At 33.3% G+C, this 15,251-nt stretch overlaps 1 protein-coding gene across 3 annotated transcripts in view; it reads left to right on the top strand.

Annotated features, from left to right (window-relative positions):
* The first annotated feature begins 41 nt into the window (after positions 1–41).
* Positions 42–15,251, top strand: part of GALK2 (galactokinase 2) — a 104,406-nt gene continuing 89,196 nt past the window's right edge. For 2 of the 3 annotated variants that reach the window (XM_036238741.1, XM_036238743.1), the window contains exon 1: positions 10,548–10,736. In XM_036238741.1, the coding sequence (XP_036094634.1) occupies positions 10,684–10,736 (53 nt within the window). In that variant the 5' untranslated portion in view covers positions 10,548–10,683. Of the gene's footprint in view, positions 362–10,547; positions 10,737–15,251 lie in introns of those variants that run through there. The other variant, XM_036238742.1, reaches the window with a different exon arrangement.

Raw genomic sequence — 15,251 nt, forward strand, 5'->3', positions numbered from 1 at the left:
TCTCGCCTTCCCGTCGAGCTTAGGGGAGCTGAATGTTTTTTGCCGGAACTAAAGCTCTCGGCATCGAGAGGATTCGCTACGACACCATAAGGGAGTGCACCGCACTCTCTTCCTGCGAGACGGTTGGTGCCTTAGCAACTAAACCTAGCAACTGGGGAATCGTCAAGTGGTGCGGTTGTCAACTAAAGGGCCTTGGAAACCTTGTGCTCACACAGAGCATTTTCCAGCCTCCTAGGCAAGGGAACAGTCTTCTCCCTTGCCTGGGACTCTGGAACCATCTTATTCTGGTGAAAGTAAGAGGCAGCCTAGGACCAGAAGCCTTTCGCGGAGAAAAGGCTGACATGCCCGTGCAATGCGACAGGTATTATTTCTGCCATCATTACCTATATGCGTTTAGCCCACGCATTGCAGTGGGTGTACCTGTGATGTTTGGAAACCTTTTCAGCAGTGCAGTTTACATGTAATGTTTGTTATGTTTGTAGTTAGCAAAACGATTCTGTGGCTATACCAAATTAGTTAAGCATCAATCAGTTGAAGAGCCCAAAGTCTTCAGTTATTCAATGAATTAAAAACTGACCTTTGCTGCCCTTGGGACCAAATTAAGGTAGCAGTTAATGACTGGTTTTAAAAAACGCATTACTATTGCACAAAATCATTAGCATAATTTGAAATAAGAAAATGAAATAAAAGGAAAAAACTGCTTTTCAAACAGCATTTGAATTCACAAATTTTATATATAGTACAGATGTAATATCGGATTCTTTTTGCACCTAGTTATGTAACAGCATAGGACAATGTGTATGGTAGGTTCTTGACAATAATTGTTTTAAAGGCTGCATGATAATCCCTTGATTCAATGTACCAATACACCTTAATTCACTTAAGCATGCCATTATTTTGATACATTTAGAGTGTTGCAAAAATAACACTATTTTAAAGAATTCTTCAGTGAATGAATGTGTTTGTCACTTTATTTTTTCTTAGAAAAAAGTCAAAGAAGAGGATTTATAGGCTGGAGTGTTTAGTAATCACTTGTATTGACTTTTTTTGTCATAGTTCTTAAAAGTGATATGACGATAATACTGTACCTATAAACAAAATTTTCCCGTTTTTCACCCAATGTTTTATTAAGAGAAATTTCAAACATACAGAAAAATTGAAAGAATAGTCCAGCAAATGTGTATACACACTATCAGCTTTATTTGTGTAGGTGTATGTATTTTCTAAATGAATTGAAAGTAATGTGCGTTGTCAACTCTAATTAAAAAATAAAAATTAAAAAAGATGCACATATCATGAAACTCTTAAATGCAGCTATGTGTATCTCCTAAAAATAAGGACATTTCTTATATAATCACATCATTATACTAAGAAAAGTAATCATTGTTTGCTATCATCTAATAGCACGTAGTCAAAATTCCCTTATTAAACGTAGAATTTTAGAATTTGAAGAGCCTTTAATGATATCAATTTAGAGTCCAAGGCTTCCCAAGCATAGCAGTTCATTATATTATAATTTTCCAAATCCCATACTAGAGATTCTGATTCATTAGGTCTTGGTAGACCTCAGGAATCTTTACTTGTAACTTTTATTTGTAAAACAAAACTAAATCTCTCTGTAAGTGGGGTGACGATACATTCACCCCAGTGTGACAGCCGTGGTTTAGTACTGTTGTCCCAGAATAATAATCACTAGCATCCATTACTCTCAGAAGTTTGGACAGTAAGTCACATGTTTACCTGGAATCTGTAACTCTTCAAAAGAGAAAATGGAATCCTAAGGTAGTCAAGAGATTGATTCACTCAGAGTAGAGATACATAGTTTTGCTTTTTAGTCAATATAGCAATTTTGAAATTATGTATTAATCATATACATAATGATTGCATGTATAAAACTACACATTGATTTACATTAAATTTGTAGAATTTGCTGCTTTTTAATATCATTCCTCCTCAATAGGGAAGGAATTATTTAAGTAAATTAACGAATAGGAGCATTAGGAAAATGCAGATAAATTTTGAACATAATATCCTTGGCCATCTCCAAATTTAATAAGCCCAGTCTGAAAATTTGCTAGGAGCAGTTAAAAAGTTCCTCACAGTGCTTTGCACACTGCTTGGGCACACGAGTGCTAATGAATGTTTTTTAAATAAACATGTTAATTAATATTTCTGTGCAGGGAATATCCTTATATCTATTGCTACACATCAAAATATTTTCTGTTCTTTAAAGTTCATTTAAGTGTCATATTATTCACATAGCCTATCCTTACTACTTTGTGCAATTATTATATTCCCTTTTTCTTGACATCAGTTTCACTCAATGATAAATAAGAAACATTTTTATTTTAATACTGTATTGATTTGACATGGAGTCCTTGTAGAAAATGGATTCTATGTTTTTAAAAAACATTTTACAAAAAAGCTTTTTTGAAGTATAATTTAGCTGCTTTATTGAGATACATTAGACTACATTTACTTAAAGAGTATACAATTTGATGAATTTTGACATATGTGTACAATTGAGAAACCATCAGCACTACCAAGAAAATGAACATATTTATTATTGCGGAAGTTTTCTCATTGGTCCCTGTTAATCCATTGTCTCCTTCCTTCACTTTTTCCAGGCAATCACTAATCTACTTTTTGCCACTACGGATTAGTTTACATTTTCTGAAATTTTATATAAATGGAGCATACAGTATGTAATCTTATGCTTGGCATCTTTAACTCAGTATAAATATTTTGAGATTCATCCATGTCGTTGCATGTATCAATTGTTTGGTTTTTTTATTGCTGAGCATTCCGCTGTATGAATATACTATAGTTTATCCATTTGCCTGTTGATAGATAGTTGAGTTTTTTTTTCAGTTTTTAGTTAATACAAATAAAGCTGCTAAAAACATTCGTATACAAGTTTTTGTACAGACATAGATTTCAATTCTCTCATGTAATGTGGTGGATAGTCTCTAAGGTGGTCTCATTTCTCATGTTCTTGGATAATCCTTTCTCCTCTGAATGTGGGTGGGATCTGTGACTTTTTTTTTCTGCTTTATTGAGGTATAATTGACAAATAAATGTGACTAGCTTTTAACTAAAGATAGAGCAAAGGTGATATACATGATTACATTATACAAGATTGTAAACTCATCTTTCTGGGAGAGACTCTATTTCTCTTGCTGGCTTCAAGAAAGCAAGTGACCATGTTGTGAAGGATGATGTGGCAAGTAACTGAGGGCAGCATCTGTCAACTGCTACAAGAGACTGGCCTTCAGTCTGACAACCAGCAAGGAAATGAATGCTGCTTATAGCTATGTGATCTTAACTGAGGAAGGAATGAATCCTTCCTCAGTTAAGCCTCAGATAAGACTTTAGAGCAGAGGGCCCAGGTAAGTTGCACCCTGATTCTTGAACCACAGAAACAGTGAGATAATCAATGTGTACTGTTTTATACTGCTAAGTTTGTAGTAATATTGTTATGCAGCAATCAATGTGAATACAAGTAAATACCTAGTAGTAGAATGGTCGAATCATATGGTAGGTGTATGTTTAACTTTTTAAGAAACTGTCAAATTATTTTCATAACTGGTATTGCAATTTTGTATATCCGTCAGCATTGTATAAGAGTTCTGGTTGAACCACATCCTGGCCAATACTAGAGCGGTCAATTGTTTTGGTTTTAGCCCTCTAGCAAGACTAAAGTAGTATATCATTGCGGTTTTAATTTGCATTTCCTTAATGACTAATGTTGAACATCTTTTCATGTGCTTTTTGTGATCCATACATTATCTTTGGTGAAATAGCTCTTCAATTCTTTCACCTCTTTTAGATTGGGCCATTTGTCTTATTACCATTGAGTTGTAAGAGTTCTTTATGCCACACTCAAGGGCACTAAGATTTTCTCTTAGTTTTTATTCTGGAAGTTTCATATAGTTTTAACTATTACATTTAGGCCTATGGCCCATTTCAAGTTTAATTTTTGTATATAAATATGAGGTAAATATGGAGGATTATTTTTTCTGCATAAAGATATCAAATTGTTCCAGTGTTATTTATTAAAAAGATGATCCTTTTCCTATTGAATTGTCTTGGCACTTTTGTCAAAAATAATTGGCCATTTTATTCCCAACATAATTTGACTCTTTCAAGTACATTTTTGATAATTTTATATAACCTGTATTATGATTATTTTTGTTTATTCTTCATTAAACTGAAAACTCCTTGAGGAAACAGCTATCTTACTTACTTCTGAATCCTTTGAAACTCAGCATGTGCCTTGCCCATAGAAAATGCTCAATAAAAATATGATGTAGTGAAGTAAACTCTAGTACTCCTTACTCCTCACTGTCCTGGATTGAGACATATGGTTACCCCAAACGGGTCACAATTTGACATCCTTTCAGACTGATCATCTTAAAAAAAATATTTTTTTACTACATTTATTAAGAAAGGCTGTACACTATGTTATGGTGGCAGAACAGGAGGACTCCTTTTGTATTAGTCAATATCTAGACAGAAAATTCATAGTATATTTGGGGCAGGGGAGTTAAATAAAAAAGTTTAATGAAGGGACTATTTAGAGGGATAGGCGTAGGGATTGAAGGAACCAATGATATTGGTGAAACACCCAAGGACTAGCAACAGGCTGAGAGTCATTACCATGTATGGAAGGCTTGAAGAGGTGAAGGGAAGAATGGTGGTGGTTTTACTAGAGGCCAGGAAGAGTGGGAGCCCTGGATGATGGACCTCCTAACAGCAGCTATGATTATAAAGAAACACAGCTACTGCCACAACTATGGCAAAGGTGTGGAGGGGTGTGTGTGTGTGTGTGTGTGTGTGTTCCATTGCTCTTAAATATCCTGCCCATGACCAATCCCAACCAGAAGCCAAAGGGTAAAGGAGCCCAGGTACAATCCATAGAGATCAGCCTCCAGGAAGAGGGAAAGGTGAGGAATCGATCCCAAAGTTAAATGGGAAGTAAAGAGCACAACATTGTTTTGTGCAGTTCAACTGTAGCATAAATTATATACTTCACCCAGGGAAGGAATTTTCTTTCCTTCAAAGGCAAATTGGTGACTATCTTTTGTTATTGGAGCCTATCTCTTATTTTTACCAACCAACCTAAGTAACTTATCAAAATGTTGTTTCCACCTACATTTAATACCCACTCCTTTCTGAGAGGAGTGATGATAAGTACAGTTTGCATGATATCATATATTTCCACCTTATAGATTGATGCCCTTGCCTAGTTAGTTTTTTAATCTGCCGTAGTCTCTTCAGATTAAATAAAATGATGTAGGTAAATGCATCGTACTTAAAAAGTACTCAATAAATGTATCATCTATAACTCAATCAAGCTACTCATACTAAGCCTTCAGAATGCCTAGCAATTATATCTTTCATCTCTAAAATTGCCATAGAAGGAACATGCAAATAGAGGAAGATCAGGCAAGCTAGGAGTTTTCATTACTTACACTGAATTTGACCTTGTAAAAATGTCTTATAAAAATGCAATCACACAATTTTAGCACTATTATTGTTATTTACCATTTTGGTGTTTCTAATGCCCACTTGTTTTTATTCCCACCCCAAATAGTGACCAAATCTCCCTAGTTTTGTGAAATGAATCCACTTTTCCGTAAGATGCAAAACAGGGGGCTAACACTATTATACTGTACTGTAATTCCAAAATTATCTTTATTTCCTTTACTGAAATCTGTAAGTTCTTTAATTGTGTTTTGCATTAATCCTCCCTCATTTCCCCTGTAAACTAAAGTAGTAAAGACAGCCCTCTGTTGTCAATCGACATGAACAATTTGTACATAGGAATGCTGTGGCTGCATTTCCTTTGCTGTTCCCGTGCCACCTTTCCATCTTGGACTCTGTCAGACTTTTGTTATTTAACAGAATCTGCTTCAGATTCTAGAGATTCCTGTTTCCCTTTTTTTCATTCATTTAAAACGATAGTTTCTCCCTATTTCCTCCAGTTTTTGACTATTATTTAGAATCTGTACTTATCTTTTCTCTGCTCCTATCTACTGTTCCTGCCTTCATCTCCATCACTAATTAAGGACTTAGCTTGAGACCTCAGATTTCTGGATTCTGGATGAGTTATTTGTACTATTATTACTGCATTATAGCTTAGATTTACTTTCATGGATTGATCTGAGAATCAAAAAATTTTAAAAACTTTTTTTCTCTATAGAATGAAACATACTTAGATGTTATAGGTTGTTTTAGCTATCACAATTGTTTTCCTAGAAAAATAAATTTTTAAATTATGCCAGTCACTTGAGATCCCTTCAAATGTCTTCCAAAGGAAAAAAAAAAAGAATTTATTCAAATAATAAATATAATTACTGATTGAGGTAGACAATATTAGATGGTAATGACAAGATAAGATGAAGGTATTGTCAAATTTGAACATCCCTGGTACCATATTTAGTTCCTGGGTCAAGAAAGTAAAAAGAAAAAACAATTTGTCTGCAATTTGTCCAGTCCGATGTCCAGTCCGATGTATATACTTCAAGTTTGAAATGCAAACTTCTAATTTCAAAATTAAGTTAATCTAAATGTTTGCATATCAGAGTTTGTTTTTATTCATGGAATATATACTATATGGAGAGTTTGTGCCACTTTTTATTATCAATTCATTTATTTAGTTAAATTTTAATTTGCCAGAGTAATAAAACTTTTTGTTTATATTTATCATTATATCCCAATGCTTGGAATAGTGCTTAGAGCATAGTAGCACACAACAAACATTTGTTAAATGAATGAATGAACAATGATAGAACAATGAATGAAACATAAGATGTAAATTCTGGTGGTGGAGATATAATAAATATAAATATTAATAAATAATTTAATTTTAGATAGCTATAAACAGTACAAACCAGGTTTTGGGGATGGAGAATGAATTCAGGGAAGGTTAGATAGTTTTTAAAATCTTCATAACAACTCTCTGAAGTAGGTATTTTTAGCTCCCTTTTATGGAGGAAAAAATTCAGACTTGCCCAGGGTCGCAAAGTTAATAAGTGGCTGAATCACTCTAATCCAGGTTCACTAATGTATTTTTTCATTAAACATTCCTTGAGTGCCTGATAGACCTGAGCCAGAGTTTGTAAAACCAGAGTAAAATCAGAGTGAGTTTCTGCCTTCAGAGAGTTTATAATCTAGATATAAACTGCCTAATGCAACAGCCATATCTTTCTAGTTGGAATTGAGATGTGCTGTAAGTGTGCTGTAAGTGTATTTCAAAATACACTGGATTTTGAAAAGTTCAGATGAAAAAGTAAAATATCTGATTTTTTTATATTGATTATATTTTGAAAGGATATTTTAGATATATTGTATAAAATATATTATCAAAATGAATTTACTTATTTCCACTTATTTAAAACTGACTTATAGAAAATTTAAAATGGCATTTGGCTTGTATTTTAGAATCTGATTCAGTGGGTTTGCATCCAAGATTGTGTATTTCTAATACATTCCCAGGTGATGCCAATGCTGCTGGTCTGAGGACCACACTTTGAATAGCAAGGCTCTAGATTATATAGACAAGAAAACACAAGTAATAACTGTACCGGTGTAATAATTGCTACGATTGGGCAAGAAGAGAGTATTTAGAAGATTAGTTGTTGTTTTTTACTGCAAAACAATCTATATTCTGTTAAAGCACCTTTGCATGGATAATTTTTGTTTCTTTCATATTGATTTATAAAAGATAAGCATGCTATATTTAACTACATAAATATATAATTCTTTGAATTATGACTTATGTTTTTCCCTTATTTAAATGATTATATGTTAGAAAGATGTATCTATTCTATATACAGGTGAATAAAGAACATCATAAAATAGACATAAAGAAATATATTTTACCATAATGGGAACAAAACAAAATAGGTCACTGAAATAGATTCTCCCAATTGTGAACAATACTTTTTTTTAATTATAAGTCAAGATAAGAAATATTTTCCAGAAGTTGCACAAGCAGACTAAACCACAGAAATAACATTATTTCAGATAAGTGATCTGTGATCTTAGAGACTTAGTTTTGAAGGTAGAGATAATGACAGGGGACAGAGAAAATTTCCTGAAGAAAGTGATTTTTAAGCTAAGACCTAACATAGGTAAGGATTAGCCAGGTCTGTGTGACTCCAATGTTTTTACTTTGAATTTGGAACAAGTTTTTGTTTTGTTTCATTTTGGTGTTCTGTTTGCTACAATACTTTATCTGAACAGAAACAAATATCCTTTGAGGAAAAACAATGTCAAGTTTATTAATAAGGGCTCTGTTTAAGAATCTATCATAAAATACCTGTTAATTTATAATTTAGAGTCTAAACCGTATTGTAAGTGTGCCCATATGCAAAAAATAAAGAACTGGGAAGTCCAAGATTCATAAAAATAAAAACACTGTAAAATTTAGACATTAAACATTTTCACTATCAGATAAGTCCAATAAAGACCAAAGGAATATCTTAAAATTGACAAAGAAACAATACTTTTCTATGTCATAAGGATTATTGGGAACATTTAAAGTGATAAGATAATAATACATGTGAAGTGCTTACTTAGTAAGAGGCCTGGCTGGCATAAAGAAGAAAGTATAAGAAAGTAATGTGAGTTTTGATTTTTGATTTCTAGTTGGGATTCTTTAGAACTTTGAGAACAAGTTAATTTAAGACCAATGTTACATAAAAATCATAATGTACACATTTTAATTTTGTGACAAAATTACTAATTATTTCAATAATTTGTTTTAAGCACACTTCATTGGACACTCATCAAAGGTCATACACATTCAGAAGTGGGCTGGGCTAGGAGTCTAGAATCTGGGTTTTAATTCCGGTCCCACTATTTCCTTACTCTTTCACTTTAGGCCAATCATTTTTAAAAAGGGAGTTTTACTTGTTGCTGTATAGGGTGCGTTCTAGTCTGTATCAGCTTTATTGAGACTGCAATTGAAATGTATCCAAAATTCAAAGTAATGCTTTGCCATCAGGTTTTATTTAGTGACATTAATATTTGGTCATCAAATATACATTCAATAGGAAATATTCTTTTATGAAACAGTTTCTATAGGTACTCTATTCATTTTGAAATACTGTATGAGTTTGAGATTATTAAAAAACAATATTTACAAAACTTCAAAATTTAATTATTTTTCCATGATCATAAAAGGATATATTAGAAACATATCTGAATAAAAATGATCTTTCCTTTTTCATAAAAATTTAATTTTGTTTTCTAACTAAAAATTTAAATTTTTTTCTAACTTAGATTCTCTCCCCATGCAAACCTATTTACAGAAATGACAATAAGCATAATACTGGGATTTATTGGATTTCAAAAAAAAAAAAGATATAATTGCTTCATTGCAAATAATGAGGGACAGAGACAATAGAAAATAGTCCTGAGGCCAGAATAACTTTGTTTCCATGATGTTCCATTTACAATAACAATGAAAGGGGGTGCCAAGGGGCTGCAACCCTTTAGTTACACTTTGATATTGTTAATTCACACTTTAGCCTTCATTTCCCATTTCCCTTTCCCCAGCGTATACATATAGAAGTTCTGGAGTGGTAACTGAATCTTTTTGGGTTATACTGCTACCCCTAGTGTTGGCTCAAACTTCCTCAAATAGAGAAACTTGAGATAATGGTATTGCTAGCTGGCTTTGCTTGGGTTTAATCTCAGCACTCTGAAGCACAAAATGCACAAGACAGTTAATAGACCTGAGATTTCATTCAAGTTTTGCTACCAAATTAACAGTGTGAACTTAGGCAAGTCACTTCACCTTTCAGTTGTTCATTCAGATCACCTTACCTGTTGATTACAAACCAATTAGCCAGGTACTGATCTGGGTGCTGGGGATACAGTTCCTACCCTAAAGATTCTTATCTTGTAGTGGTAGTGACAATGGAAATGGTGAGACAGACAATAAATAAGAAAATAAATATGCATAACTTGTGAAAACTATGAAGGAAGGAAAACAGTAAGGTGGTAGAGTGATAATAGGATGGGGATGGGATGGTGTGTTTCTTGATATTGGGCGTCTGAGATTACTCTAAGTTGAACTGGATGCTAAGGGCTCTATACTATTTGAAAGACGCGTTTTCTTCTTTTTGTTATTGTGTTCTAGGAAGGCCTACCAATGTCTCTATTATGGAATAAATGCAAATATGTTTAAATCGAGTGCTGCATTAATTTTCTACTGCCTTATTTTGAAATACTCCACATAAGAGGCAATAACTAAATATTTTAGTGTTATTTGGGGGAGTTGCTGGTCATTAAAGAAGAAAAAAAACCCAATTTAAGAAAAAAAAGCAACCCAAGGTGCTTTTTAACCCTATTCGCAGAAACAAAACCTTTTTTCTCATAGGCTCTGCGCAGGGTCTCTAACGAGTCCTGGGTTCCCTTGAACTGAGAGCAACACAGTGGCTGTGCCTGACAGCGGCTGGGAGGGCAAGGAGCCCCAGGGCCCAGGGAGGCGGAGCCAGAGGCGGGGTGGACTGGAAGCAGTCACCTCAGCAAAGCGGCGGGATTTCCGCAGGGTGGGGGTTGGTGACGCCCGGAAGAAAGGGCTCCTGCTGCAGATAGATGTCTTGTGATTACCTCGGAAGCCTTACTTCGCCAGTTGCAGCTGCAGAAGAAAATAGGATCTAGGGAAATATGGCTACGGAGGGCCCTGCCACGTGTCGAATCCAGGTGGCAGAACATCCCAGGTGGGGGAGAGGAGATACCACGGTTTGGGATCTCCTGGATTGGCAAAGTGCTGATGGTGTCCAGGGCTTTCGACTCTTCACTAGGGCTGCTTTTGCCCCCGGGGGCGGACAGAATCCTAGGAATTTTATAAGGCCGTGTGGCTGGGCTTGCAAGAAAGCACACCGCACTTTCCACCTTGGCTACTACCAGGGATGTGTGTTCTGCTTCAGTCATGCAGATCCTTCTTTTCCTTTTCTTGCTGAAGGTGGCACGCTCTTCTGCAGGGCTTTAGCAAAAATGCCCAAATTAACTTTGAACCGCTCCTCTCTTTGTCTTGCCTGCCAGCTTAGAGTAGTTTTTAAGGTCCCCTTTCTAAAATATTCATTGAAAACAATCAAACACTCAAAACGAAACAAAAAAACCCTTGGTCTCTGCATCCTTTTAAACAAATGGAATCTATCAATTGTCACTGTGGGAATTAATCTGCCGCCAGTACCTAACTCCAGAATAACTAAAAGTTTAGTGATACCTAATGGAGGAGCTTTCCATTTGAGGATGTATTGCAGACACTTTGTAGGAATACTACGTTCTGACACAGGACTGAATCTCTTACTATGAAGTCTCTAACCGGCTATAATTTTTTCTAAGGTTGACGTCTCTCCCCCTTTGCTGTTTTTAATTTTTACTTTTTTCCCCCATGTTAACTTTTTTCTTTAACATGTCGTCAAGCTCTCCTTAGTTCCTGGTATATGACTGTCACATGACAGTTGACAGTATAATTTACTAAAACTTGAGAATGCTTTTACACCATTAAGCTATCAAACAATGGGTCTTTAGTTACCAGAAAGAAACATAATTTTTTATTATGGAGATCAGCATTGCTTTTAGATTACTTGGGAATGTCTCTGGATGTCATTATATTATCTGAATTAAGGATATTTTGTTAAAGACATGCTTCAAATAAGATTCATGAGAAATTTGTTACATGAAAATAATCTGGCATCTTGTAGTTTAGTCTTTTATATAAAATATATCTATAAATTCCTTCTCTTTATTTTATGATTTCAATCATAATGCTCAATATATCTATAGTTACCCTGCAGGGGAGGGGGAATGATGATAACATATCAAAAACAAACTGTTTAAAACATTTCTTTAGCGTCTTGCCTTTTTGTGACTTTTACAGTGTTTATTCATGTAACAAATGCTAGCCACAGAAGAGATCATAATAGCAGTTGGATAAGTTTGCTCTCTGTCATTTTCTTGTTTTTCACTTGTGCATGCAATGTGATTGTCATTGTCATGCAATGTTTCAGCCACTTATTCATTCTAGCAATGGTGAGTTCAGTTAAATCTAGATAGTATATCTATAAATTCACCTAGCTGCTCATATGTTGCAATATGCTGAAAGGAAAAAAAAAAATGCACCAGAGCACCAAGGTCAGACAGTCTTCTTGTGGAGCTCCTGGTCTTCAGGATGCCTCTTTTCAGTTTCACAGGACACATGATCTTTTGAGTAAATGCATTAATCAACCATGTTATACATTTTAGTAAACAACATCATTTTTATTCTTTTTACATAAAATAAAATAGAAATAGAAGCTCTAATATTTTTTCTCATCCCAGTCTTTGATGTTTCCTGTACTGTAAGACTACTTAAAATTCACTGTTCTAGTTCTCTTTGTAGTGTTTTCCCTTTTCTTTCTTCTTTTTGTGAAATTGTTAGATTAGTATTATTTTTTGTAACAGCTTTACTGAGCTATCATTCACATACCAAATAGTTCCTCTGTTAAAGGTTTACAGTGAAATGGTTTTTAATATATTCACAGGATTGTGCAACTGTCACCATAATCAAAGTTAGAACTTTTTCATCACCCCCCAAAGAACCTTGCATTCTTTGTACTTTCTGTCTCTATAAATTTACCTATTCTGGAGGTTTCAAATAAATGGAATAATTTAATATGTAGTTTTTGTGACTGGCTTCTTTCACTTAATGTAATATTTTCTCCATTGTAACTTGTTATCAGTATGCCATTCCTTTTTATGGTTGAATGATATTCCATGGTATGGATATACCACATTTTGTTTATCCATTTGCATCAGTTGATAGATATTTGGATTGTTTCTACCTTTTGGCTCTCTGAATAATAGTGCTTTATGAATGCATTCTTAATAGGAAAGATTTGGGTTATTTAAAAGAATGTTCAGTAAAGCCTGGAAATCCCTTTCTTCACTGTACTCTCTGATTCCTATCCTGTGCTGCCAATTCTTCCCTTTTTAGAAGTTATCAGTTTGGTTTGTATCCTTGTAATATCATTTTATCATTATAGTATCATTGAATCCTTATAATATCATCGTTACCATTTTTTATGAAAATAGTATTTTCATGTAATATAATGAAATATAAGAATCATAATATAAGAATCGTATTTGTTTCTGTCACTTTTTTCACTTAGTATTTCTCAGAGATTCTGGCATATCACTCCATACAGATTTATTTCACTATTTTAAGGGCTGAGAGTGTTTCATAGTATGAACATTATTTATTTAACTACTTAACTATTAGAGTGTACATTTAAATTTTTAATTTTTCATTCTTACAAACAGTGGTATAATATTTTTCTACATATGTTTTTGAGCATTTTTGTGAATGTTTCTTTAAATGCTTACATGGAAATAGAATCAGGACCAAAAGTAATGAACATTTAAAATTTTGATAGTTTCTGCCAAATGGCCCTGCATAAAAAGATGTTGTTAGATTGTCTATTTCTTGATAGTTTTCAGAAGCTCTTTACATATATATGTATTTTTTGTATGAATGTATGGATCTTTGGATATAAACTATTTGTTGTTTTATATCTAATGTAATATTATTCCCAGTCTAGCACTTTTCCTTTGACTCCATGGTATATTTTGTTGTGTAGATATTTTATATTTTATGCAGTATAGTACAGCGTTGAATGTTAGTACCCTTGTCTTGATTCTGATTTTAATGGGGACGTTTCTAACATTTTGTCATCAAATATGATGTTTGCTGTAAGGGCATTTTCTTTTCTAGCATGTCAGAAGCTTTTCAAAAAATTTAATATGTAAAAAAAATTAAAAATTAATATTAGCTGTTGAATTGTACAGTTTTTCTTGAATATTTTGAGAGAATCATGGAGGTATAGAGTTTTCCTTTTTATTCCATTGGAATAGTGCATTTTATCAACAGATTTCCTCATACTGTCTTCATATTCCTGGAATAAAGTCTGGTCACTTATAAAATAACGTATGTTGGATTAAAGTTACCAGTGTTTTATTTAGAACTTTTCTATGTTCATAAGTGAGAGTTTGCTCTCCGAGGCTTTTATTAAGTTTTAGCATCTGGGTTATATTGGCCTCACGAAATGAATGCTTTCTATAGCTTCTATTGTTACAAGCATTTATAAAAGCAAAGGATCATCTTTTTTTAAGGTCTTGAGAGAACTGATGACGTATTCTGGATCTTATTAACAGAGTTATTTCTGACCACGTTTCCTGTTTTTATCCTGTTCTTTTTCTCTTCTGTCAATTTTTAAAAATTTGTATTTTCCTAGAAAAATCATCTCTTTTGTGTAGATGAAAAAATATAATTTCTTTTGAATCTATAGTTATCTTTTATTTCTAATATTGATTTTATATGATGAGACTCAGAAAAGTTTTTTTTTATATTATTGTTTTTATCAAAGAACCTGTTTATAAATTTTTGCTATTTTTCCCTTAGTTTATTAAATTCTCCTTTTGTCTTTTAATTCATTTCTTCTTTCTTTATTGCTTTCTTTGCTAGCTTCTTGTGATTTGTGTATAGTAGTTATTATTATTTCTTGTTTTCTTATTCATTGAGGCTAGAAAGTTTTCTCTGAGTGCGGTTATAGTTGCGTCTCAAAAGTTTTGATATACAAATCACTCATTTTTGTTATTTTCTAAATAATTGTAATTTTGGCTTTATTTCTACTTTCCCTCAGTGTTATCTTTTGCTCACGTATTTGTTCTTTAACCCTTCATCCTATTATTCGGCCCATTTACTATTTTTATTTTTACCATCAGGATTTTATTTTCCAAGATCTCTAATATAATTATTGTTGTATTTTTACATTTAAATTTCTGATCTAGGAGAATATATTGTGATGAAAGAAGCAAAGTGAGATTAAAATTGCCTTTCGTCCCCCAATAGCAATTATCCATACTTTGAATACCATTTTTAACATATGTTAAATTCTCAAATATAATTGTTATAATAATGACTAATAATTATTGCATGCTTATAAAATCTTCAAAACAAAACTTTACAGTGACTTCTATTATTATGCTCAATTTGTAGTTGAGGAAAGTGAGAGGTAGAACAACTCATAAATTACCATAATAAGGGAGGAAAAACTTTTCCTCTTTCCTCTTAAGTTTCTTAAGGTGAGTCCTGTGAATTAAACAGACAAAAGACAGATTAACAGGAGAAAATGTTTATTTCACATGCACATGTGAGCTTCACAGAAAAGAAGTGAAAAACGAAGTTGCTA

The sequence above is a fragment of the Rousettus aegyptiacus genome, unplaced genomic scaffold (assembly GCF_014176215.1).
Source record: "Rousettus aegyptiacus isolate mRouAeg1 unplaced genomic scaffold, mRouAeg1.p scaffold_m13_p_3, whole genome shotgun sequence".
Classification (NCBI taxonomy): domain Eukaryota; kingdom Metazoa; phylum Chordata; class Mammalia; order Chiroptera; family Pteropodidae; genus Rousettus; species Rousettus aegyptiacus.